The following is a 27,162-nucleotide window of genomic DNA, read 5'->3' as shown; positions in this document are numbered from 1 at the left end:
TGGCCTCTCTCCTGCCTGGAATCTTCTGTGCCTTGAAGGGAGGAACTAAAATTTCTCCCACAATCTGGGCATGTGGAAGCTTTTTACTTTCTCTGGATTGGCACATTCTGGAAAAAGGCAGAATTCTACCTGAAGTTGTCACCATATTCTCTGTCCCATGTTTCCTTCAAAGAGTAGGATGCTTAGCCCTAACTTAGCCCAGGCAAGCCCAGTCTCATCAGATCTTGGAAGCTAAGCAGGGTCAACTCTGGCAAGTTACTTGGATGGGAGACCTCCTTGAAATACCAGCAGTCAGGAAGGCAGGGGCAGACTTTATTCAGCCACCGCTCTAATATCCTCCATGATCCCAATAGGGGGTTAAGAGATAAGCAGCAATGGGAAACCATGGTCTAAAGTCACACAAGCAGGGCTTTTTCTGAGCAGGAACACAGTTCTGGCTGGCTTGGCAGCAGGGGTGTGGCCTAATATGCAAATGAGTTCCTGCTCAGCTTTTTCTACCAATTTTTTTTAAAAGCCCTGGTGCATCCCATTTCTTGCTGCAGTGTTTAGGACAGCTCTCACTATTGCGTGCTTAACTAAAGGTGCCAAAGTTTCATCAAAGTCCTTTCTGTATTTCTGTGAGTCTCCTTTGGCTACCAAGCCTGGCTTCGCAGCACTGAATTTCGCACTGAGTCCAGTGCCATTCAGTTTGCTCACAAATTATTTGGGTTTTGGTCCGAGCAGTTTTGTGGGCAGATTTATGGAAGAGGTCAAGTTCTAATCAGGATGGGGGAAACCAAGAAGAGTTCCTGAAGGACCTCTCTAAATGGGGTGAGCAACCATCTTCTGTTCCTCAAAATGTGACCTACTGGGTGAGGGGAGAGAATCAGCTTCATCTCACCACTCTTAGAAGGAAAAAAAATTACCAAACACGCCCTCAGAATTAAAACCATTTATTTAGCTTTAAAAACAATGGGTCACTGTTGAGTTTGAAGATCATATCCCCTTCTCAGTGTCCAACCCTGAAGAGGAACCCACTTCCCTCGTGCTCCATAGTAAAATTGCATGTGACGTGACAACCCTAGACCCCAAAACATCATAACGCGAACCCATGTTTCATTAAACTTATATTAATAGAAACATATTTCCTCAAGGCTCAGATAGCAGACCAACATTTCTCAAAAGCATACTTTAAAAATGAAAACTACCAATGGAAACAAATTCAGCAAACACATCCAGATATCTGTCTGAAATATTCTAAGAGGGCTACATTGGCTGAGACACCATCAATCATTCTTATTCAGTTTTCCCAATGAGGACTGAAGCATCATCTAACTCATTGAAGCTTTCTGTATTATAATAATATGAAAGCTTGCATCAAAAACCAACCGATCATAGGACAAAAGAAGAAACTGGGGGAGAGTCATGGGCAGCATCCTCACTTTCTACAAATGCAGCAATCATCAGGGAATCAAGAAGGTGGAACTAGGCAATCTACTCAAATAGTATGCATGAGGGAAATTCCAATCCATAGATTCGCTCTTAGTTACTTTTCGGTATGAATTTTCATATGAATGTTCAGATTTCCTCTCCGGCTGAAGCTTTTCCCACACTCAGAGCATTGATGTGGCTTCTCACCTGTATGGATTCGTTCATGTCTTTTACAGTCTGAACTGGAAGCAAAACATTTATCACAATATGAGCATTCATATGGTTTCTCTCCTGTATGGATCCGTTCATGTCTTAAAAGATGGGAACTAGAATTAAAACATTCCTCACAGTATGAGCATTTATACGGTCTCTCTCCTGTATGGGTTCGTTCATGTTTCGAAAGGTCGGAAATGCAAGGAAAACATTTCTCACAATGGGAGCATTTATGTGGCTTCTTTCTTGTGTTTGTTTGTTTCTGTTTTAACGGGTGGGAACTGGAAGAAAAACATTTCCCACAATCTGAGTATTTAGGTGGCCTTTCTCTTTTGTGGAATCCTTTCTGTCTTGAAAGGAAGGGACTAACATTTCTCCCATCATCTGGGCTCATGGAAACTTTGGTCTCTCTCTGGATTTGCGCACTTTTGAGAAGGTCAGAATTCTTTCCCAGGTTTCCAGAATTTTCTCTGTCCCCTTTTTCTCTCAAACAGGAGATGACTTCATTTAAAGTGGTGTCAACTTCTCTTCTCAGTAGATCAAACTGGGCAGACATTTCTAGTTCCTGCTGACTTGCCTCTTCAATCTCAGCTGCCTGGAAAGTCATCCATTTTCCATCTATAGATGACCCAATAGGACCACATGCCCCAGCTTTGCCCCTCTGAACAATATTCTTCTCGCTCTCATATGCTTGGCTGATATCTCCTTGGGGAACAAAAAAAGGAAGAATACTAATTTCCACCATTACTATTACATATGGAGTGAACCAAACACTACCTATAGTTTTATTATGTACCATTAAAGTTCCATAGCTTTAATTGCTACCTGCTAAGGAATTTCCACCAAAATATAGCTATCCCATAGCTATGCACAAGAGGCATCTTATTCTGGGATCCAACTATCTCCAGTTTATGAAATGGAGGGTCTCCAGTCACTCAACAATCTGCAATGTGCATTCTTCATGAATTCAAACACCTTTGCTGTTTGGTCAACAGATATGTAGCCTAAATCTACACAATAATATTACAATATGGTATTTCTAATATTTTCAGCTTCCTCATTAATCATTCTCAACTTTAAAGCAATACTATCCCCCCCAGTCAAGAAACAAGAAAGACAACTGATAAATTCCCGGTAGCATCCATCAGCAGACACATGGATCCTTACCCAGCAAATGATCTTCCCTGTCATTCTCTTGTTTGACTTCCACACAAAGGGTGTCGTCATCTGTATATAAATCTTGACCCACACACACAGCTTCTCTATCATTCATGGTGCCTACTGCACTTGAATCTGTACCCAGCCAGCCAGGTTCTTCATCACTCTCTTGTCTGATTTCTACATTCACGGTATCTACTCCGTATATATCTTGATGCATCCAAAAAACTTCTCCATCATTCATGGTGTCTACTGCACTGGAATCTGTACCCTGCCAACCAGGTTCTTCATCACTCTCTTGTTTGATTTCTACATTCACGGTATCTACTCCGTATATATCTTGACGCATCCAAAAAACTTCTCCATCATTCATGGTGTCTACTGCACTGGAATCTGTACCCTGCCAACCAGGTTCTTCATCACTCTCTTGTTTGATTTCCACATTCACAATGTCTTCTGTGTATGTATCTGGACCCACCCAGCCAGCTCCTCCCCCACTCTCTTGCAGGACTTGCACTGTCAGAGGGTTGGCTACATGTGAAGCTTCATCCAGCCAGCTGACTTCTCCACCGCTCTCTTGCTTCATCCCCACACTAGGGGTGTTTGTTGTGCATAATTGCTTCCCCAGTAATCTGGATTCTCCATTGCCCTCTTTCTGGGCCTCCATCTTCAGGGAGTCTTAGGATACATTTAATTCTGTTGAGAAGATCTAGAGGGACCTCCTCCAGCTACCCAGGCACCTGAAACAGAAACGTGTTTTAATTCAGAACGCCTTACAGAGTTTTGTGAAATATATGCCCCATGTCATACTGCACAACTCTAACACATCTATTTTGCTCCGGGCAGGAGGTTAAGGTGGAGAGAACATTGGTGGGAGGAACATTAACGATTTGAGATAGCCAGATGACTTTACATTGTTGGCATAACATATTGAAGATTTGAAATGATTATGGATGGAAGTTAAACCAGAAAGTGCCAAAGCAGAATTACAGTTGAATGACTTCTGAGTGAGGGAAATGATTTTGGTGATTGAGCTGAAGCGAAACCCGATGTGTAAGAGTTGACTTTAGCCAACAGAGAAGAAGTGAAATTTAGAGATGTTGCATATATTAGTGAAGTCTCTGTGTTAGACAGAGTTTGGTCCATCACAAAGGCCAGGAGATTAGATAAAGGGGTTTTTCTTGGCAGGGAGAAATAAAAGTGGGAACACTGAGCATGCTTAATTGCTCAGTGGAGAGCCAGTTTGGTGTAGTGGTTAAGTGTGCGGACTCTTATATCTGGGAGAACCGGGTTTGATGGGCTTGGGTCAGCCATAGCTCTGGCAGAGGTTGTCCTTGAAAAGGCAGCTGCTGTGAGAGCCCTCTCCAGCCCCACCCACCTCACAGGGTGTCTGTTGTGGGGGAGGAAGGTAAAGGAGATTGTGAGCCGCTCTGAGACTCTTCGGAGTGGAGGGCGGGATATAAATCCAATATCATCATCATCTTCTTCTTCTTCTTCTTCTTCTTCTTCTTCTTCTTCTTCTTCTTCTTCTTCTTCTTCTTCTTCTTCTTCTTCTTCTTCTTCTTCTTCTTCTTCTTCTTCTTCTTCTTCTTCTTCTTCTTCTTCTTCTTCTTCTTCTTCAATATTCACCAACATGCCCAGCATAGGTAATTGCTTCATTTACATGATCATACAATATATATTAGGTGGGGGTCATATCAGGGAGCTAATGTGTATTGTTATGAAAAAGGTGGTCGGGAAAATTGTAAACCTTGCTCTCTCATCCAATGAGAGGACAGAGGAGGAACTTGCAACCGGGGAAAGCTATAAAATGTATTTTTAAAAAATTCTGTACTTTGAGCTTGCCTTGGGAGTGCAGCTCCTACAGATATCAGTAAAAACTTTGGAATAGATCTACCTAACACTTCATTTTTCTTTTGGGAGTTCAGGGGGAACCCGTTTATCACATGAGGAACCGCACAACTTTAAGGCTGAAGATGAAGATATTGACATTCTTCAAGACTTTCTAATCCTTGGCTTCGTCATCAACCAAAAGGGCGACTGCACCCAAGAAATCAGAAGGAGATTGAGACTGGGAAGTGCAGCCCTGAAAAGGAGCTAGGAAATATGCTTAAGTGTAAAGACATGTTGCTTTGGAGCAAGATCAAGATAATTCATACCACAGTATTCCCCATTACTATGAGGGACGTCGGGGAATCTTCAGATACATTCCTTTTGGAAGAAAAATCTGCACAGGAACTTTGACTTACAAGCACTTTGTAGCACTAAGCACTTTAAACAATTTGTTCTGATGAAATTGTGCTTAGATGCGTTTTGTAAATGAATTATATGTACTTACCTTAATATACTGATGGTTGGATTGGATCATGTTAATCAAGTACTTTGAAGTTTCATACGTAAATAGTTATAAATGAACTGATGATCGTATTCGTTATTCTGTCATGGTTTTTCTTTGGGTTCTCATTTTCTCCTTGATTCTCTCTGCTGTATTTTTAATTCCCAGGTGGGGACAGGGGATCCCCTGGTTAGGAGGCCCTCTCCCCACTTCAGAGTCATCAGAAAGCGGGGGGGGGGGGGGGAGGGAAATGGCTGCTGGACACTCTATTATTCCCTATGGAGACTGATTCCCATAGGGTATAATAGAGACTTGATCTGTGGGTATCTGGGGTTCTGTGGGGGCTGTTGTTTGAGATAGAGGCACCAAATTTGCAGCATAGCATCTAATGTCTCTTCTCAAAAGACCCTCCAAGTTTCAAAAATATTGAACCCTAGATAAACAAGTTCAGAGGCTAAAGACTCAGCAAGATTTTCTTCCCCCCTAGCTAGAGCTCAGTTTTTCAGACGCAAATCCTCATTATACAGATTTTTATAGGTGAGATTATGGTAGGGTCGCCAGCCTCAGATGGGGCCTGGAGACCTCCCACTTTTTCGACTCATCTCCAACAGGCAGAGATCAGCTCCCCTGGAGAAAATGACAAAGTGAAGAGTGGACTCTGTGGCACTGTGCCCTGCTGAGGCCCCTGCCCTCCCCAAACCCTGCCCTTTCCCTGATGCACCCCCCAAAGTCTCCAGGTATTTTCCAACACAGACCCGGCAACCCTAGATTAGGGTAAGGATGCTGGACTCCAGGTGGGACCTGGGAATCTCCTGGAGTTACAGCTCATCTCCAGATTACAGAGAGATCAATTCTCCTAGAGAAAATGAATGTTTTGGAGGGTGGTCTCCGTGACATTGTATCCCACTAAGGTCCCTGTCCTCTCCAGGCTCCACCCCCAAATCTCCAACTGGAATCTAGACTGGGGGAGAGTCAACAACAGCAGGCATTAGGGGCCACAGATTGCAGGAAATATAACATCCCCCCCACCTAAAATTCAACTGTAATTGAGAAAAGTACCAACAATAATAGGCAATTTCTCTAGCTTTCCTAAACTGGAAAATACCTGTAGTGGCTGAAAGCACCCAGGTGTTTTTTTTTTTTTAAGGATAGTTAACAAACATCTTTAATGCCTAATCCTTTTGGTGCTGGGGAGATTGCAGTGAACTTCTTGATTGAATCAGCAGTTTTGTCCTGGAGTCTCTCTTTGAAGGTCCTTATTGTTGAACGGCATAGATTTCAGGGTTTCTCTTCTGAGCTCTCTCCCTCCCAGGAATAGATATGTTAGTCCTTCTGCCTAGTTCTCTCTCCCCCGCCCCCTTTCCCCTGTATCTGGAAATCCCCTGCTTTGCTTCAACTCACCAAATCCTGGGAATTGCATTGCCCTTCTTTTTGGAAGAAGGGCAGCCTGAAAACTGGTTAGAAAGACAGTTTCATGAGAGAAAGGGAAGCCAAATAAGGAACAGGTGGGCTGAGAAGTCAACTCTAATTTATGGACTTCTAAGAAGGGTGGGCTCTTTGTATTTAACACCTTCCAACCCCTCCTAGAAGAAGAATGAAGAGGGAATAATGACTATGTCAGAGCAGGAAGGACAGGGAAAGCTGTGCTGGTTGAAGTTATCCTGTTTTTCTGGCAGGAAAAGGTGACCTAGTTGAATTTCTGCCTCCCATGACGTAGAAGAAGAAGATATTGGATTTATATCCTGCTCTCCACTCCGAATCTCAGAGCGGCTCACAATCTCCTTTATCTTCCTCCCCCACAACAGACACCCTGTGAGGTGGGTGGGGCTGGAGAGGGCTCTCACAGCAGCTGCCCTTTCAAGGACAACCTCTGCCAGAGCTATGGCTGACCCAAGGCCATTCCAGCAGGTGCAAGTGGAGGAGTGGGGAATCAAACCCGGTTCTCCCAGATAAGAGTCCGCACACTTAACCACTACACCAAACTGGCTCTCACTACACCAAACTGGCAAAGGTTGACAACTTTTCAACCTCTGCTCCTGCTCTTCTGATGCAGGGAGAAGTCCAGAAGGGCAGCCATGGGAATGAGGACATGGAAGTCTCTGGCATAAAAAACTCCCCCTCCTCATTTCTTTACATCAAGCTGCACAAATTGCAGCAGAGCAAGTCAGGCAGGATTTGTCCCTGTCACTTGGCAACCCTGTTCCCAGAACAACCCTCACCCTCATTTCAGTGTCATGACTCTTCTTAGGAGAGGTGGAAGAATAATGAGGAAAAGCTATTTCTCTGAGTACATACAAGACATCCCTCCCCTATTGAACCATCAGCCTCCCAGATGTGGACTTGGGTGATGGAGCTGGCTCCAGTGGAGATTTCAGCACTTTTTGTCAGCAGTTCAGCTCTGCTTCTGGAATCTTCCAGCCCGGTCTGATGCCCACCCTCCAAATTTGTGTGTTCTGTTTCATGGTGGGTGGAAATTCAGCCAAAGAGATGCAGCCAATGAAAAAGCTGCATGTGCTGAACTTCTACCTGTCATCTGGAAGATAGTCAGGACTGGAGGTGGTAACCCAACTCTCCTGTTCAGATCAGCTGTTCTTTTCCTTCTGCCATTCCCCTGGGACAGGCTGGAAAGGGTTAAATGTTGAAATTTCCAGTTTCTGGTAGCCCAGAAACGGGAGTGGCCTCCTCAGCTCACATGAGTCTTCCTTCTCAGGGAGGTTGCCTTTGCTTTTGATACACTGAAGCTTTTCTCCCCCCCCCCACCCCAGAGCAGGTGAGTGACAGAAGGGAGCAGGATTCCTAGGGAAAAGGGGGAGAAATAGTTACAGGGGGCTAATAAGGAGATCCATGCAAATATTGATGGAAATTATAATATAGTGGGTTCCACGCAATGATGAGGCGAGGTGGTAGTGATCATAGCTCTTTTATAAGATACAGCATAGTATAGTGCTGTATTCAAAGACCGTGAACGGGGCCCATAGGGCAAACTATATATACATATATAAATGTTTCTATTGTGTGAAATGTTTTCGTTCCAGATCAGAATGTTCAAGACATGAACAAGTCCACACAGGAGAGAAGCCATTTATATGTTCCTATTGTGAAAGCTGTTTCAATTTCAGTTCAAGACATGAATTAACCCATACAGTATAGAAACCATATAAATGCTCATATTGTGACAAATACTTTTATACCAGTACTCAACTTTCAGAACGTGAACGAGTCCATACAGGGGAGAAGCCACAAAAATGTTCCTGTTGTGAGAAACCTTTTAGTTCCAGTTCAGGACTTTCAAGACACAAATGAACCCATACAGGAGAGAAGCCCTATAAAGATTGCTGTTGTGAGAAATATTTCGCTGCCAGTTCAGACTGTTTAAAACGAACCAATACAGGAGTGAAGTCGTATAAATGCTCCTATTGTGATAAATATTTTTGTTTCAGTTCAGACCATATATGACATGAATGAACCAGTACAGGAGAGAAGCCATATAAATGCCTATATTGTGGGAAATGTTTTACTTCCAGTTCAGACTGCTCAAGACATGAACGAACCCACACAGGAAAGAAGCCACATAAATGCTGAGTGTGGGGAAAGCTTCAGACAAGGATCACATCTTAAGTTTCATAAGAAAATCCATACCAAATAGTAACTCAGAGTGAACCAGTATACGGGAATTTTGTGTGGTGTTTGAGTAGATTGCTTGGTTCTGTATTCTTGATTACCTGATGATTGGTGCATTTTTTGTGAATGAGGATTCTGTCATGTGTCTCTCCTGACAACAACAAAATGGCCGCCATAAGGGTTCTTTTGTTTCATAATCTATTGCTTTTTATCCACATTTGAATATTTCTGTAATACTCAAGGCATAGTGCTAGTGGCTGACAAAACACTTCAATGAGTTATTGAATGAGTCACTACTGGAAAATTCATACAAGAATGGCTGGTTGTGTTTTAGCCCGTGTAGACCTTATAGAATATTTTAGACAGGTTTATGGATATATTTGCTGAACTGGCTTCCAGTAAGTTAGTAGAGTCCATTTTTAAACTATGCTTTTGAGAAATGGTGGTACGCTACCTGAGCATTGAGGGAAAATGTTATGTCATCTTATTAAATATTAGCTATATGAAATATGGCAGGGGTGGCCAATGGTAGCTCTCCAGATGTTTTTTGCCTACAACTCCCATCAGCCCCAGCCATTGGCCATGCTGGCTGGGGCTGATGGGAGCTGTAGGCAAAAAACATCTGGAGAGCTACCATTGGCCACCCCTGAAATATGGGTTCTCTTTAGGATGTTTTGTGGTTCTGAATTGTCACATCACATGCTTTTTTACGATGGAACACAAGGGAAGTGGGTTCCTCTTCAGGGTTGGACACTGAGAGGGGGATATGATCTTCAGACTCCAAGACCCATCGTTTCTAAAGCTAAATAAATGGTTTTAATTCTGAAGACATTTGGTGATTTTTTTTTTCCTTCTGAGGATGGTGAGATGAAAGTGTGAATTGAGGAGATTGATTCTTTTCTTTTTCTCAACTGCTTCCTGGGCCCAGGAAAGGAGCCAAAACATATAATCACATTCTGAGAAATGACACTCCTTGGTTTCCTCAGTCCTGAATTGATGAATTATCTTATGGCAGTGGGTGTAGTATAATCGGAAGATCCAAAGATTGTCCAGTAGACTGAAACTCTAGCGCTTTTTTGTAGTGAGCTAGGTTTAGTTGGGAGGGTGGTGGTGGTGAGAGAACTGTGACTGACCCAAGGTCACCCAGCTGGTTCAGTTGGAGGAATGGGGAATCAAACTTGGTTCTCCAGATTAGAATCCACCACTACACCAAATTGACTCTTCATTCCTAAATGACAGACAACAGTCAATACATTTTAAATTAGCTTATGTAGAGTTACAGACATGTACCTTATCTTTATGCAGTACTTTCGGGAATGGGATTTATTCCTTGATTTGACAGTGATAGAATCTCTATATGCCACTGCAAAAGTTATGCTCAAAATCAATAGAGTTCATTTGGAAATATTCACCCTACAGAGGAGTATGAGGCAAGGATATCTATTGCCTCTTCTGCTCTTTGCGCTAGGGATAGAACTGCTAGCATGCCTGATACAACGTAATGACTCAATCGCAGGTGTGAAAATAAATAAAAGAGAATATAAAATCTTTTTTCAAGATAAAGGCACCAAAATTTCAGCATACCATCCAGTGCCTCTCCTCAAAACAGCCCCCAAGTTTAAAAAAGATTGGACCAGGGGATCCAATTCTATGAGTCACCAAAGAAGGTGCCCCTATCCTCCATTGTTTTCTATGGAAGGAAGGCATTTAAAAAAAGCACAGTCCCTTTAAATATAATTGCCAGAATTCCTTTTAGAGTTCAATGGTCACACCCTTGCTCCTGGCTCCACCCCCAAAGTCCCCAGATATTTCTTGAGTTGGATTTGGCAACCCTAGATTGGCTGTGCAGATTAAAAGGCATCCTGTCAAACAGTTAAAAAGGCATCCTGTTAAACATCCTCCCTTAAATGCGGAAGAGGTACTATGAGGGTTACACATAGCTGTGCTTCCTGACATTTTGTGGTTGGCTCCAACCCTCATGGTGGCCATTTTGTTGTTGCCTGTGTCAGAATTCCAAAGGTGCCCATAGGCTCCCTGGCTTCAGGTAACACCTTCACCCAGGTCCCTTTGAGCTGTCAACATTATTTTTTCCAAAAGGTAATGTGAACCAAAGCTAAGACTGCTGACTTTTTAACCAGCTCCTGCTCTATTGAAGCAGATACAATAGCTGTTTGAGAGTTGCAGAGGGGCAGCCATGAGAATGTAAATGCTGATAGAATCATAGAGTTGGAAGGGACCTATAGGGTCATGTAGTTGAACCCCCTGCACAATGCAGGAAACTCACTAATATCTCCCCCTAAATTCACAGGATCAGCATTGCTGTCAGATGGCCATCTAGCCTCTGTTTAAAAACCTCCAAGGAAGGAGAGCCCACCACCTCTCCAGGAAGCCTTTTCCACTGAGGAATCGCTCTAACGGTCAGGTAGTTCTTCCTCATGTTGAGCTGGAAACTCTTCTGACTTAATTTCAAGCCACGTATCTGGGTTGGACTTCACCTCCCCAGTCTTCATTTCTTGACATCGTACTGCACCAAATGCAGCAGAGTAAGTCAGGCAGGATTCGTCCCTGGTCACTTGCCAGCCCTGTTCCCAGGCCAACCACCAACACCATTTCAATGTCACTCATGATCCATGTCGGGAGAGACGGAATAATCAGGAGAAGAGATTCCTCTGAGCGTGTGCAGGTCATCACTTCCTGTTTTAATATCAGCCTCCCAGAGGTAGACTTGGAGGGCAGAGCTGGCTGAAGGGGAGGCTTCAACATCTCTCTTGAGTAGTTCAGCTCTACTTCTGAAGTCTTTCAGCCCAGTCTGATTTTACCTTGGATATCCCTGTGTTTTGCATCATATCAGTTTGAAATTCAGCCAGAGAGGTGCAGTCAGTGGCAAAGCTGAATTTCTGCCAGTCGTTTGGAAGACAGAAGTGAGTTGATAGCCCAACTCTGCTCCTCAAAGAAGCCATAATTCCCACCCCGCCCCCCCGCCTTTTCCCTGGGACATACAATGCAAAAGAGAATCACGGACAAAGAGGCAATCACAAACAAAGAACAAAATCCGTGAAAAAATTACTAATGACTCTCATAATACACTCATTAGAATTAATTATACAAAATTTTTAGTATAAAGCTCATAATTCATCAAAATTCTTAGGAAAAAAGTGTTTTCAAGTAGCCACAGTGCTATAAATTGATTGGAACAGAACAAAGTGCTAGGAAAAATATAAAATCCATATTTTACACATTCCAGACAGCGTAGACGTTCCAAATGACCCTCAACGTGGATTGCAGCATATTCTACATGTTTCAGGGGAGGAACGGTGGCTTAGTGGTAGAGCATCTACTTGGGAAGCAGAAGGTCCCAGGTTCAATCTCCGGCATCTCCAAAAAAGGGTCCAGGCAAATAGGTGTGAAAAACCTCAGCTTGAGACCCTGGAGAGCCGCTGCCAGTCTGAGAAGACAATACTGACTTTGATGGACCAAGGGTCTGATTCAGTATAAGGCAGCTTCATATGTTCATATGTGATGTCATCTTCGTCCAGGAGGGAAAAGTTTGAACAGTCGTCAGGCTCTCAAGTTCTTTACTTTACAGAGTGACTAGCACGATGTCTTATGATGGAGAAAAATCTCTCCTACTCTGCTCCTCAGAGAAGCCATAATTCCCCCCCACCCTGCCTTTTCCCTGGGACAGGCTGGAAAGGGTTAAGTGCTGAAATCTCTCATTTCTGGTAGCCCATAAATGGGAATAGCCTCAGCTCACCTGAGTCTTTCTTCTCAGTTAGATTGTCTTTGTTATTCTTTTGGTACACTGGGGCTGCCTCCCCCCCCCCCTCAGAGCAGGTGAGTGGGACAAATAAGCAGGATTCCTGGGGAAAGGGGAATAAATAGGTACATTTCCTGACATTTTGTGGTTGGCTCTCAGATATTTATAAGGAGATAAATGGAGGGAACTCTCAAAGAAGCACAAGTCAGAGGCAGTGTTCCCTCTAAGCTTCAGAGTCTTGTGTGCAAAAATTCTACTTTGTGAGCTACTGATATTAAAATTGTGAGCTACTGGCATTAAAGTTGCAAGCTACTGCTAAATTACTGTGCTCTGGGGCCATTTTTCCTGAGCTAAGACAAAAGTGTGTGAGCTGGAGGCTAAAAATCTGTGAGCTAGCTCATGACTCAGGGGTCTGTCTCTCCTCCCCCCCCCCCACTTAGGTTGGGTTTTTCCATTGTACTTTCTTGTATGTGGACCAAAGGCAGGGTGCAGAAATGTTTAAATGTCCACTGCCTAGGAATGCTGCTTCCTCCTGGGAATCCTATTAGCCTTTTCCTACGAGAATGCCTCTCCACCCTGAATAGACCCAAGTTGGTTTCTGAGTAAGCCTGCTTGAAATTGTACTCACAAAGTCCAGCCTTTTCCATGACTGGAACAGGCCCTCCCTAGTTGGATTCCACCCCCATCTAGCATGCAGAAATACATTTTCTTTGAAAAACAGGGACCTTTTCCTTAACCAAATTGTTAACCGAACAAAGCAGGAGTCAAGTTGCACCTTTAAGACCAACCAATTTTTATTTCGAACTTAAGCTTTCGTGTTCTCTTAACCACACTTCATCAGATGAGGAATCCAGCACAGTGAGCAAAGCCATACATAGCTGAGCAGAGCCATACATAGCTGGTAGGCAGTGCCCCAGAATGCAACATGGCACAGGTTTAAGAACCAATAACAGTGAAGTAAAATTATCTGGTAGGCAGTGGTTTAGAATGTAAAATGGTACAATGACAGAATAGTAAAATTAACAAACTGAGCAAACCTTCCTCTATTCAACAGGTGCGACTACACAAGTCCCAGGTTTGGTTCGTGCAAACTAATAAATACTAAGCAAGTTGATGTGAGTAGTTGCCTTAGCACGGGTTCCTGATTCAAGAATACGCGGCCAGTGGAAGTGGCAAATGAAACACGAATTAAACCTGGGACTCATGTTGCCGCACCTGTTGAATAGAGGACTGCTCCCTCAGGATTGATTCAAGGATATAGGGTACCATCTGCTTCTACCAGCAAGAGGGATATAAAGACAGCAGGATTTGGTACCTATTGTTTGCAGCATCCAGTTTGGATCCTATTTGCAATAGAACATTTGTTTTAGGACTGTGGATTCCACCTTTGGGGTGAAGCCAGGATTCATTGGGGGTGGAGCCAAGAGCAAGGTTGTGACAAATATAATTGAACTCCGAAGGGAGTTCTGGCCATCACATTTAAAGGGACGGCACACCTTTTAAAATGCCTTCCCTTCTCTCTGTTGGAAATAATGATGAATAGGAGCACCTTCTTTTAGGGCTCAAAGAACTGGGCTTTCTGGCCCAATCCTTTTGAAACATGGAGGGTGTTTTGAGGAGAGGCACTGGATGCTATGCTGAAAATTTGGTGCTTTTACCTCAAAGAACATTCCCACCCCCCACAGAGCCCCAGTTAGCCACTGATCAATTCTCCATTATATCCTATGGGAACCGGTCTCCATAAGGAATAATGGAGTGCCCAGCAGAAATTTCCCTCTCCCCCCTGCTTTCTGATGACCCTGAAGCCAAGTCTGCATGGTAACTTTGCCTGTCCAAATGCTCTGATGTTTAGTTAGCTTTTTGTTCGTAGTGTTTTTAAAATTTTTGCTCACTTGCCTTAATTCTGTAACTATCATTTGCTTTTAAAATAAAAGCCTTACTATTTAGCCACCGAGCTGTATGTTGGCTTGTTAGAGTTCTCCAAGGATTCAGTGCTTTATAACCCTTGGCCACATTTCTGCCATACAACTGGGTGTGACTGCAAACTTCAGGAGAGCTACATTGCAGGGCTGTAGGGTTGCTAATACCTTATTAAAGGTGGAAGGTTATCAAAGATTTCAGGTTTTCACGGCTGGTAACATCATTAGGGTTTGTAGAATCTTTCGGGCTCAACTGCCATGTTCTACTGGAGAAAGTTTTCCTTCCAGACGTTTTGTTCTCAGCTGCGGAGAACATCCTCAGTGGCATTGCAGCCGGAGCAGGCGCTCTGACCTTCTTGGCTGCTGTGCTCTGCTTTCTCCAGTAGAACACGGCACTTGAGCCCGAAAGATTCTACAAACCCTAAAGGTGGAAGGGTTTCTTCTCCCCCTCCCCTGTGGCCCTAGACCAGCAAAAGGAGTGGTGGCAGACCACCAGACAGGCTGTGGTGTTTGGCAGCTTGTACCCCCATCAAGGATACAGTAGGTTAGTCTGGGTCATGCTCTACGTTTGGCTTCAGACAGAAAACACAACACCCCCCTAAAACCATTATAACCCCGTTGATTGGTCTTTTTGGTGGTCCAGGGAGTCCCTAAAACTCTCCTCCAACAACACCTTTCAAATGAATCAGTTTTCCACCTATCAGGTGTCTTCATTGTCCAACTTTCAAGCCCCCCCCCAACAGTAATGGTATCACATATTGTGGTATGAATTATCTTGATCTTGGTTCAAAGCAACACGTCTTTACACTTAAGCACTTCCCAGTCTCAATCTCCTTCTGATTTCTTGGGTGCAGTCGCCCTTTTGGTTGATGATGAAGTCAAAGAATAGAAAATCTTGAAGAACGTCAAATTCTTCGTCTTCAGCCTTAAAGTTGTGCAGATCCTCAGAAGTCATTCATTTTGTCTTTTTTTTGCTGCTGTTCAACTGTAATCATGCTTTGGCACTTCCTGGTTTAGCCCCCATCTGTAATCATTTCAAATCTTCAGTATTTTCTGCTAGAAATGTAAAGTTGTCTGGCTATCTCAAATCGTTAATGTTCCTTCCACCAATGTTCTCGCCACCTTAACCTCCTGCCCGGAGCAAAATAGATGTGTTAGAGTTGAGCAGAATGGCATAGGGGTATATATTTCACAGAACTCTGTAAGGCGTTCTGAATTAAGACACATGTTTCTGTCTCAGGTGCCTGGGTAGCTGGAAGAGGTCCCTCTAGATCTTCTCTTCAACAGAATTAAATGCATCCTAAGACTCTCTGAAGATGGAGGCCCAGAAAGAGGGCAATGGAGAATCCAGATTACTGGGGAAGCAATTATGCACAACAAACACCCCTAGTGTGGGGATGAAGCAAGAGAGTGGTGGAGAAGTCAGCTGGCTGGATGAAGCTTCACACGTAGCCAACCCCCTGACAGTGCAAGTCACACAAGAGAGTGAGGGAGAAGCTGGGTGGGTGGGTCAAGATACATATGCAGTAGACACCGTGAATGTGGAAATCGAACAGAAGAGTAATGAAGAACCTGGCTGGCTGGGTACAGATCCAAGTGTGGTAGACACCATGAATGATGGAGAAGCTGTGTGCGTGGGTCAAGATTTATATAAAGATGACACCCTTTGTGTGGAAGTCAAACAAGAGGATGACAGGGAAGAGCATTTGCTGGGTAAGGATCCATGTGTCTGTTGATGGATGCTACCTGGAATTTATCTGTTGTCTTTCTTGTTTCTTGACTGGAGGGATTGTATTGCTTTAAAGTTGAGAATAAGTAATGAGGAAGCTGAAAATATTAGAAATACCATATTGTAATATTATTGTGTAGATTTAGGCTGCATATCTGTTGACCAATCAGCAAAGGTGTTTGAATTCATGAAGAATGCACATTGCAGATTGTTGAGTGACTGGAGACCCTCCATTTCATAAACTGAAGATGGATCCCAGAATAAGATACCTCTTGTGCATAGCTATGGGATAGCTATATTTTGGTGGGAATTCCTCAGGAGATAGCAGTTAAAGCTATGGAACTGTAATGGCACATAGTAAAAATATTGGTAGTGTTTGGCTCTCTCCACAGGTAATAGTAATGGTGGAAATTAGTATTCTTTCTTTTTTTGTTCCCCAAGGAGATGTCAGCCAAGCATGTGAGAGCGAGAAGAATATTGTTCAGAGGGGCAAAGCTGAGACACATGGTCTTATTGGGTCATCTGCAGATGGAAAATGGATGAATTTCCAGGCAGCTGAGATGGAAGAGGCAAGTCAGCAGGAACTAGAAATGTCTGCCCCGTTTGATCTACTGAGAAGAGAAGTTGGCACCCCTTTAAGTGAAGTCGCCTCCTGTTTGAGAGAAACATGGGACACAGAAAATTGTGAAAGCCTGGGGCAGAATTCTGACCTTCTCGAGAGTGTGCAAATCCAGAGAGAGACCAAAGTTTCCATGTGTCCAGACGATGGGAGAGATGTTAGTCCCTCTCTTTCAAGACAGAAAGGATTCCACAAAGGAGAAGGGCCAGATGAATACCCAGATTCTTCCAGTTCCATTTCCCACCCGTCAGAACCCAAACAAACAAACACAAGACAGAAGCCACATAAATGCTCCCATTGTGAGAAATCTTTTCGTTGCCATTCACACCGTTTAGAACACGAACGAACGCATACAGGAGAGAAGCCATTTAAATGCTCCCATTGTGAGAAATCTTTTCGTTGCAATTCACACCGTTTAGAACACGAACGAACGCATACAGGAGAGAAGCCATTTAAATGCTCCCATTGTGAGAAATGTTTTAGGCTCAATGCACACCGTTTGGAACATGAACGAATCCATACAGGAGAGAGACCATATGAATGCTCATATTGTGATAAATGTTTTAATTCTAGTTCCCACCTTATAAGACATGAACGGATCCATACAGGAGAGAAACCATATGAATGCTCATATTGTGGTAAATGTTTTGTTTCCAGTTCAGACTGTAAAAGTCATGAACAAATCCATACAAGAGAGAAGCTACATACATGCTCTGAGTGTGGGAAAAGCTTCAGGGAGAGAGGACATCTGAAGGATCATATGAATATTCATACCAAAAAGTAACTAAGAATGAACCTATGGAAGGGAATTTTCTCCATGCATTGCCTAGTTCCACCTTCTTGATTCCCTGATGATTGCTGCATTTGTAGCAAGGGAAGATTCTGCCATATGACTCTCCTCCAATTTCTTCTTTTGTCCTATGATTGGTTGGTTTTTGATGCAAGTTTTCATGTTATTGTAATTCAGAAAGCTTCAATGAGTTAGATGATGCCTCAGTCCTCATTGGAAAAACTGAACAAGAATAATTGATGGTGTCTTAGCCAATGTAGTCCTCTTAGAATATTTTAAACAGATATCTGAATGTGTTTGCTAAATTGGCCTCCATCGGGTTGGCAGAATCCATTTTTAAAGTATGCTTTTGAGAAATGTTGATGTGCTCTCTGAGACTTGAGGAAACATGTTATTTTATCTTTCTATTAATGTTTGCTATATGAAATATGGGTTCTCTTTATGATGTTTTGTGGTTTTGGGTAGTCACGTCACATGTAATTTTACTGTGGAACACGAGGGAAGTGGGTTCCTCTTTAGGGCTGGACACTGAGAAGGGGATATGATCTTCAAACTCAACAGTGACCCATTGTTTTTAAAGCTAAATAAATGGTTTTAATTCTGAAGGTGTGTTTAGTGATGTATTTTTTTCCTTCTGAGAGTGGCGAGATGATTTTCTCCCTCCCCCCACCTCATGGGTCACATTCTGAGGAACAGAAGATGGTTGCTCACCCCATTTAGAGAGGTCCTTCAGGAACTCTTGTTGGTTTCCCCCATCATGATTAGAACTTGAAACCTTCCATAAATCTGCCCACAAAACTGCTCAGACCAAAGCCCAAATGATTTATGCACAAATTGAATGGCACTGGTCTTAGTGTGAAATTCAGTGCTGCAAAACCAGGCTTGGTAGCAAAGGAATACTCACAGACATAAAGAGAGGACTTTGATGAAACTTTGGCTCCTGTAGTTAAGCACACAACAGTGAGAGGAGTACTAAGCACTGCAGCAAGAAATAGAATGCACCAGGGCTTTTTTTTGTAGAAAAAACCCACCAGGAACTCATTTGCATATAATAATGGAGGATAGTACATACAAGACACCCTCCCCTGTTTGAACCATCTGCTTCCCAGATGTGGACTTGGAAAGTAGAGCTGGCTCCAATGGAGACTTCAGCCCTTCTGCTCAGCAGTTCATCTCTGCTTCTAGGGTAGGGTTGTCAAGTCCAATTAAAGAAATAGCTGGGGACTTTAGGGGTGGAGCCAGGAGACACTGGGGGTGGAGCCAGGAGCAAGGTTATGACAAGCATTAACTGAACTCCAAAGGGATTTCTGTCCATCACATTTAAAGGGACCACACACCTTTTAAATGCCTTTCCTCTTCTATTAAGAATAATGGATAGAGGCAGCTTTTTGGGGGGCTCACAGAATTGGACCCCTGGTCCAATCTTTTTGAAACCTGTAGGGTATTTTGGGAAGAGGCACTGGATGCTATGCTGAAAATCTGGTCCCTCTATCTCAAAAAACAGCTTATCTGGAGCCCCAGATACCCACAGATAAATTCTCCATTGCCTAAGAGCATCAGTCTCCATAGGGTATAATGGAGTGCTCGGCAGACATTTCGCCCCACTCCCGCTTTCTGATGATCCTAAAGCGGGGGGAGGACCTCCAAACCAGGGGATTCCCTGCCCCCCATCTGGAGATTGAGCAACCAAAAAAAGAGTTACATGGATAATGGAGCAGGGAAATAGGGAAACACCCTCCATGAAAACCAGTCTCACTATTGTAAACAAATTCTGTGTTTCATTAATACTTCTGAAAATATAAATTCACAAATTCACAACATAATAAGAACATAAGGAACAAAAGCCAACCCCCAAAGTCACTACAAAGGCAATAAGTGTCTGATATTTTTCTGAGACAGGGTGTTGACAAAAATTCCAATTGAAAAAATCCTGTGAGGAGAACCACACTCCGAAGAGTGATACTTGCAAAAGGCAGTCTTTCAAGGAGACCTATGCTCCATAAAATCCTTCTGTACAGCAAGGTAGATCACAACGTGGCAGTACTTTATCCAGCGTTTCACTTTTGCGTCTATGAGCTTTCAAGAAAAATCATTACAATCTCATTCGATGCTGATGCTTACAAAAATTCTAGTAAGTATGAATAAATCATTCTATTCGGCATTACATTTTATGACACACATGGCCCACGCAAACAAGGTCTCATTAATGTCAGATCCAGACCTCATAAGAACATAAGAGAAGCCATTTTAGATCAGGCCAATAGCCCATCCAGTCCAACATTCTGTGTCACACAGTGGCCAAAAGAAATTATATATATATATAAGCTAAATTATATATATATAAGCTAAAGAGTCCCAAGCGTTTCAACCTTTCTTCATAGGGAAAGTGTTCCAGCCCTTTAATCATTCTAGTTGCCCTTTTCTGAACTTTCTCCAATGCTATAATATCCTTTTTGAGGTGTGGCGACCAGAACTGCACACAGTACTCCAAATGAGACCGCACCATCGATTTATACAGGGGCATTATGATACTGGCTGATTTGTTTTCAATTCCCTTCCTAATAATTCCCAGCATGGCATTGGCCTTTTTTATTGCAAACGCACACTGTCTTGACATTTTCAGTGAGTTATCTACCACGACCCCAAGATCTCTCTCTTGGTCAGTCTCTGCCAGTTCACACCCCATCAACTTGTATTTGTAGCTGGGATTCTTGGGTGAGGAGAAGGTGATAACCCAACTCTTTTTCTCAGAGGTGGTCACAGTTCCTTTTTTGTCATCTTCCTGGGAGATGCTGGAAAGGGTTAACTGTGTGGAGCCCTCATTTCTAGAATCCCATAAATGGGCATGGCCTTCTCAGCACACCTGTTTCCTCTCCTTCAGGGAGATGGCCTTGGCAAGAATTTTATTTTTTTAGCTGCCTTTTTTTAGTCCCAAGTGAAATACCATGTAAGAGTTTCCAGAAGTAGGTGAGTGCAAAGAAGGAAGGAGATTCCTGGATGAAGGGAAATAACTACAGGGGCTAATAAGGAGAGCCGTGATTAGGAGGGAGGGAGAGGGAAAAAGGAAAGGTCCCCTGTGCAAGCACCAGTCGTTTCTGACTCTGGGGTGATGTTGGTTTCACAGCGTTTTCATGGCAGACTTTTTACAGGGTGGTTTGCCATTGCCTTCCCCAGTCATCTACACTTTCCCCCCAGCAAAGTGGGTACTCATTTTACCGACCCCAGAAGGATGGAAGGCTGAGTCAACCTCAAGCCGGCTACCTGAAAACCCAGCTATCGTTGGGGATCGAACTCAGGTCGTGAGCAGAGCTTAGGACTGCAGTACTGCAGCAGAGGTCTAAATATATTCATATCTTCATTCTGCTGTGCTCATTTTCACAAGACTTGGTGCTCTTCCGTGTATTCAGTATGCATGAAGGGCAAGATATGGGAATAAAAAATACAATATGCCTGAGGAACCCTCCCTCTTCCACAGTACTGGAACTGAGGTCATTCAGTGGAGCTGAGGGGTGGCAAATTCAGAAGACAAAAGGAAGGTTTCTTCACACAACATAGTTGCGGGTGTGATCATGCTTTTAAAGCTTTTAAAGTGATTTAACGCTTGCAAAGCATTAAAAGAGGAGTGGACAAATACAGGGATGAGGGGGCTATCCATGGCTGGTAATCATGATGGGTATCTATTCTCTCCAGTACCAGAGGCTGTATGCCTTTTTACATCAGTTACTGAGATGCCTGGGCAGAATGATGCTGTTGCTGTCTTTCTGTTTGTGGACTTCCTATTTCCATTTTACCTTCTCCTGGCAACCTCCATATCTTCACCTTTCCAAACTTCCTTCTCTAGTCCCCCCAAACAGTCCATGTTTTATCTGTCTCCTATCTTCATCTATCTTTATTGTTTTATTTATACCTCGCCCTTTCCACAATTGAGTATCAAAGCAGCACACGTTATTCTCACTTTATCCTCACAACAAATCTGTGAGATAAATTATCCTGAGAATGTGTAACAAGCCCAAGGTCATGCAAGGAACTTCCATAACAGAATTATGCTTTGAACTTGGGCTTCCTAGATCCTAGTGTGAGGCTCTAACCACTACATACCCACACTAGCTTGTGGAGGGTGTCTGCTGTTCTGGTGAATCATGCAAGCTGTGATGCAGCAGGTGGTCTGGTGGTCCTCCCTAAAGGACCAAAACAGCTCTGGAGAAGGTGCTATTCACGACTTTTACTAACAGAAGCCAAAGTTCAAAGGCTGGCAATACTACTGTGGATGCCTAGGAACAGCCTCTGAAGGGATTCAGTTCTTAAAGCTACAGGTGCCGCTGCTCTTATTTGGGGAGGTTGTAACTTCCAATTTTATCTTTATTCTTTTTAGTTTTAAGATTTTTTTTTCTGCAAACCTTGGGCTTTTTTTCAGGTTTGTAAACAGATACATCTATCTTATGTCATTTTTAATTGTACCTGATCATAGGAAAGATGTATGCAAATGTGTGACTTTCTCATGTATACAAGTGTACTTTTACTTTAACACCCCCCCCCCCCCCCGTTTTTGTACTAGGAGAAAGTACCTAGATATGAAACCAAAGCTTGAAACATTTGATGCAAAAATTTTTTTAATGTTTATAATTTGATTAATGTTTTGGGAATATAATCTTAGTTTTTTACAGCTGTGGTTGACAATTCCATATATATATGGAATTCTCAACCACAGCTGTAAAAAACTAAGATTATATTCCCAAAACATTAATCAAATTATATATATATATATATATATATATATATATATATATATATATATATATATATATATATATATATATATATATATATATATATATAAGGTTTTTTTCATTCTTTCCTTTCAGTTTATTTTGTTATGTAGCCAGAAGTCTTAAGATGTTTTGTGGTGGGTTCTCTAGCATACATGATTTGGCACTACCAATTTTGACTTTAATTTGCAGCCCAAAGAAGAAAAATGAAGAAGCATGGCTCTGCAAAACCTAAGCCACAGCAGAGGTCTCTGGAAGGTAGGAGAGAAACTCATCACACCCAGGTTGGCTCTCTGGGCAGTCTGCAGATGAGTCCATCTCCAGAAGAAACTACAAGACCAAATGAGGAAGCACAATCATCCTGGGACCTCGCATTGCATGAACATCTGAGTACAGTGGACTTTCTTCCATCACAGCAGGGTAACTCAGAAGTGGAGGAGGACTTACTAAGGGATTCCTTTGGGAGGCTTCAGGTCTCCTCCAGAGCTGCAAGTGATGCTGACCAATGGCCTGGAGGACAATGGGCAGCCGAAAGCATGCCAGGTGTCAGTGGAGAATCTCCTGGAGCCCAAAGAAGTTCCACTTCATCTGGGATAGAAGGCACTGTAGAGTATGTCCCCATTTTGGTTGAGCTGTCTGAGCCAAAGGTCAGGATTTTTTTTTATTTGAATACCAGTTAGCAGCACAGGGATGGGATGAGAGAATCAAAATGGCCTCTAGAGCATAGAAAACTGGGCATTGCGTGTATTTTCTTGTATGTTTGATTGATTTTGATATTTATGGCCTGCTTTTCTATTGAATGGGGATCCAGTCAGCATGTGCGGGACCACAGAGGTACAATAATGGAACACTGCTGCCAATTTCCTGTCTGTCAGCATTTAGTCACGTTCATTTTCCCTGAGCTTGGCCACGGGAAAAAAGCCTAAAGTGCTAACGATGCTCACCTGTTTCGCAAAGCTCCGTGCACAAATTCTCCATGTACAGACAATATAGGAATATAATTAGAATAAATTCAACATTTCATATACGAGTTACAATGCAATGGTACAGTGAAACGACCTTCCTATGCACACAACTCTGCTACTTTCCATAATACACAACATTCATAAGATAAAGTCCGACAATAAAAGAACCGGTCCAATCTCATTGAGGATCTGAGTAACCCTTCTTCCAGGGACCATCTTTCTATTCCATAGGTACAGTAGTATGATGGTGCCACAATGACAGAGATCTTATTACAGGGCCTACTGTAAGCTCTTGGAGGATTGGCTAAATCGGGGGGTGTAGCCTAATATTCAAAGGAGTTCCTGCTACAAAAAAAGCCCTGGATAACTATTTAAAAGCCCAGCATGAACTCATTTGCATATTAGGCCACCCCCCCTGACATCACCATTGTTTCACACAGGGCTTTTTTGTAGAAAAAGCCCAGCAGGAGCTCATTTGCTTATTAGACCACACACCTCTGATGCCAAGCCAACCAGAACTGCGTTCCTGTATGTTCCTGCTCAGAAAAAGGCCTGGCTATAAAGCAGCCATCTTCATGACTGAGGAAGCAGTATCTGTTGCTTTTTTCAGCCCTGCAAAATATTCTGAGAAAACATGTCTCTTTTAGGTGCAAGAGCTGTTGGAAGGGATGTCATTTGATTCTCTCTTCTCGCATCTGAATCCCTTATATTCCTTGGAGATGGAAATCAAGCCAAAAGGAGATGGAGAGGCCAGCTTGAATGGTAAGGTTCATGTTCTGCAATTATGGAGTGATATGTACTACCCAGGGATAAAGAGGGATCTTTACAGTTTGTCATTCTGGGGTGCAAAGCAATGGAATCCTTGAGTGTTGGGCATCTTAAGGGAAGACAGATGATCTCTTGTCCCTCTAGAAATCAAACCTGATGTGTCTGATAGAGTTGAGTTAGTGTTCTCCCAGCAGGTAAGGCAACCTCCAGGTAAGGCTTGGAGATCTCCTAGAATTACTAGAGATCAATTCTGCTGCAGCAAATAGTAGTTTTGGAAAACGGACTGTAAGGCAAACTCATTTATACTTCTACATGATCAGAGGACAGATGCTTCTAAATGTGTGACTTCCCCATGTGTAGAAGTGCACTTTTATTTTTAAAAGGCATCTTTATGCTAGGGAAAGGTACCAATATAAAAAAACCTAAAAGTTGAAGCATTTCATGCGGAGCCGGATTAACCATTAGGCAAACTAGGTGCTTGCCTATGGACCCCAGGTCTTTAGAGGCCCTGGGCCAGCCTCCCCCCTGCCCAGTTTTCATAGTTGGGGTGCTCCTCGCGCCTCTTCCTCCAGCCGAGCAGAGCTTCTTGCCACCCCTGCAACAGCACCTGGTGGCCTCCTTCTGTCCCTGCGTGAGTTCCTCTGTGTGTGTGTGTGAGAGAGAGAGAGAGAGGGAGGGGAGGGGAGGGGAGGGGAGGGGAGGTGGACTGGGCACTTGTTTGGAAAGATATGGAGAGACGGAAAGATGTCGGAGGAGCACTAGGACCCAGTGCCTGGCATGGTGTGGGTGGAGGGGCGCATGAGCTCACCCGCAGCAGGTTCCTTTCATGTGTTGTGGGGAGGAAAAGGCGGCTGCTTTCTCTGTCCTGGACCCCTCCGTCTGCTTCCTTTGCAGCTGTTGGCTGCCTTGCAGTGTGAAGGGGAAACTTAGGGGAGTCCTTGGAATGCACCAGTCTCTTGGGCTCGTTGGAGTACAAGGATGGCTGAGTTGGACTTTTCTGCACCTGTGGCTCATTGACCAAAACTATCATGAAAAAGGACCAATCTAGCCTGCCTGGGAATATTTCATTAGCAACCGATGGGGCAATAGGGGGAAAATATGCCAAAATTAGGCATGAAAGGCTGACATTGCAAAATAAAAAGTGGGAGGCCCAGGACTTAAAATGCTCAGTCTGGAGTTCAGCAGGAACCAATCCTCTTCCCCCCACCCAAATTCATTTGGAAGTAAGCCCTAGTAGGTTTGACAGTTCCAGTTTAGGAAATTCCTGGAGACTGGAGTCGATGCCTGCTCCCCAGGGCGAGCGGGAGAGCGCACCAAAAAGAACGTTCTAGGCGAACTATTGGAGACTCTGAGGTATGGATCCGTTGCCTGCGGCCAGACCCATGTGTGGGACTGCACAGGGACCATGATGAAGATCAACATTGGTTAGTGTTGCCTTCCCTGAGAGTGACAGAGCTGGCAACCAGATACTCATGAACTTCTTCTGTACTGGCTCCACTTCTGTGGAATAAGCTCTCTGTGGAGCTGATAAGGATCCCATTGCTGTTGGTCTTCAGGACAAGATTGTTTTGTTTCTGTGGACATTTTAAATGAAGTTTTTTTTTTTGGTGTGTGTGTGTGTGTTTTGACACCTGACAGGTTTTATGTATGATGTCTTTAGAAATATTTTACAGATTGCCTTAGGAGGAAAGGTAGAATATAAATGTTTTAAAAAACAAATAGAAAGTACCCTGTAGTACATAGAATTCTCTCACCTGCATATGAGGCACCTTTTACAAGAAATGGGGCACATGTGACCCATACCAATATGAGAACCAATGTTCAGTGCAGTTTTAGAGCACCTGCTTCCTATAGAATATGTATGCATGCTTACCTTTAAATAGGATGCATATCAGTTGAAGGTTATTTCTACTTGCAGTTGCAATCAGGGTAGTTAAAGAGTCACAAAATGGTTGATGCTCCCTCGTCCACACTTACTTTCCAGTGCATGCCAGATATTGTGAATTCTGTTCTGTGTTAGTCACTATGTGCTAACTATTCATCTTCAACATGAAATGTAAGGATATTCTCATATATGTGGCATATGGTAAATTTTAAAATAACTTTCCCAGTCCTTACCAGCCATAGAGTCACAGAGTTGGAAGGGACCTCCAAGGTCATCTAGTCCAACCCACTGCACAATGCAGGAAATTCACAAATACCTCCCCCTAAATTCACAGGATCCTCATTGCTGTCAGATGGCCATCTAGCCTCTGCTTAAAAACCTCGAATGAAGGAAAAACCAACACCTCAAGAGGAAGCCTGTTCCACTGAGGAACCGCTTTGTCAGAAAGTTCTTCCTAATGTTGAGCCGAAAACTCTTTTTATTTAATTTCAACCTGTTGGTTCTGGTCCGACCTTCTGGGGCCACAGGAAACAATTCCACACCCTCCTTTATATGACAGCCCTTCAAGTCCTTGAAGATAGTGATCATATCACCTCTCAGCTGCCTCCTCTCCAGGCTAAACATGCCCACCTCCTTCAACCTTTCCTCATAGGACTTGGTCTCCAGACCCCTCACCAACTTTGTCGCCCTCCTCTGGACCTGTTCCAGCTTGTCTATCTCTTTAAAATGTGGTGCCCAAAACTGAACACAATACTCCAGGTGAGGTCTTACCAGAGCAGAGTAAAGCGATGCCATCACTTCGCATGATCTGGACACTATACTTCTGTTGATGCAGCCCAAAATGGCATTTGCCTTTTTAGCCAACGGTGCCTGCAGGCTGCAGCAGGGCCACGGGCAGCGGGGTGGGATAATTGCGAGGGGGCCCCCAAGATAATTTGCGAGGGGGCCCCCAAGATAATTTGCGAGGGGGCCCCCAAGATTTCAACTGCATAGGGCCTCCACAGAGTTTAATCCGGCACTGGTTTCATGCACAGTTTTAAAAATGTTTATAATTAGATTATAGTTTTGGAGGTATTTTTTAGATTTTTTTTATTATTGAGATAGATGGAATTGTCCGTCTGTCTGTCTGTCTGTCTGTCTGTCTGTCTGTCTGTCTGTCTGTCTGTCTGTCTGTCTGTCTGTCTATCTATCTATCTATCTATCTATCTATCTATCTATCTATCTATC

General features: G+C 43.3%; 3 protein-coding genes across 4 annotated transcripts in view; 2 read left to right on the top strand and 1 right to left on the bottom strand.

Annotated features, from left to right (window-relative positions):
• Nucleotides 1-916: 916 nt before the first annotated feature.
• On the bottom strand, nt 917-6,653 carry LOC132572185 (zinc finger protein 483-like). Its single transcript, XM_060239016.1, has 3 exons — nt 6,518-6,653; nt 2,791-3,521; nt 917-2,328 (listed from the first exon to the last, which is right to left on the bottom strand). The coding sequence occupies exons 2-3, from the start codon at nt 3,446-3,448 to the stop codon at nt 1,526-1,528; spliced, it is 1,461 nt and encodes a 486-aa protein (XP_060094999.1). The 5' UTR covers nt 3,449-3,521; nt 6,518-6,653; the 3' UTR covers nt 917-1,525.
• Nucleotides 6,654-7,781: 1,128 nt separating this feature from the next.
• LOC132572188 (zinc finger protein 502-like) lies at nt 7,782-18,156 on the top strand. Of its 2 annotated transcripts, none has more exons than XM_060239022.1 (3): nt 7,782-7,886; nt 15,654-16,126; nt 16,584-18,156. In XM_060239022.1, exons 2-3 carry the CDS (start codon nt 15,730-15,732, stop codon nt 17,543-17,545), a joined length of 1,359 nt encoding a protein of 452 aa, XP_060095005.1. In that variant the 5' UTR covers nt 7,782-7,886; nt 15,654-15,729; the 3' UTR covers nt 17,546-18,156. The 2 variants fall into 2 exon arrangements, with proteins under 2 accessions (XP_060095005.1, XP_060095004.1); XM_060239021.1 differs by lacking the exon at nt 7,782-7,886 and adding an exon at nt 12,458-12,571.
• A 2,260-nt stretch (nt 18,157-20,416) lies between these two features.
• LOC132571820 (myosin-2 heavy chain-like) overlaps nt 20,417-27,162 on the top strand; it is a 32,424-nt gene continuing 25,678 nt past the window's right edge. Inside the window, exons 1-3 of the mRNA XM_060238613.1 lie at nt 20,417-20,518; nt 22,510-22,964; nt 23,930-24,044. Coding sequence (XP_060094596.1) covers nt 22,524-22,964; nt 23,930-24,044 — 556 coding nt within the window. The 5' untranslated portion in view covers nt 20,417-20,518; nt 22,510-22,523. The remainder of the gene's footprint in view (nt 20,519-22,509; nt 22,965-23,929; nt 24,045-27,162) is intronic.

Source organism: Heteronotia binoei, chromosome 5 (assembly GCF_032191835.1).
Source record: "Heteronotia binoei isolate CCM8104 ecotype False Entrance Well chromosome 5, APGP_CSIRO_Hbin_v1, whole genome shotgun sequence".
NCBI classification, from domain to species: Eukaryota; Metazoa; Chordata; class Lepidosauria; order Squamata; family Gekkonidae; genus Heteronotia; species Heteronotia binoei.
Note: the sequence above shows the minus strand (reverse complement) of the source record. Positions and strands in the feature narration are given on the sequence as shown.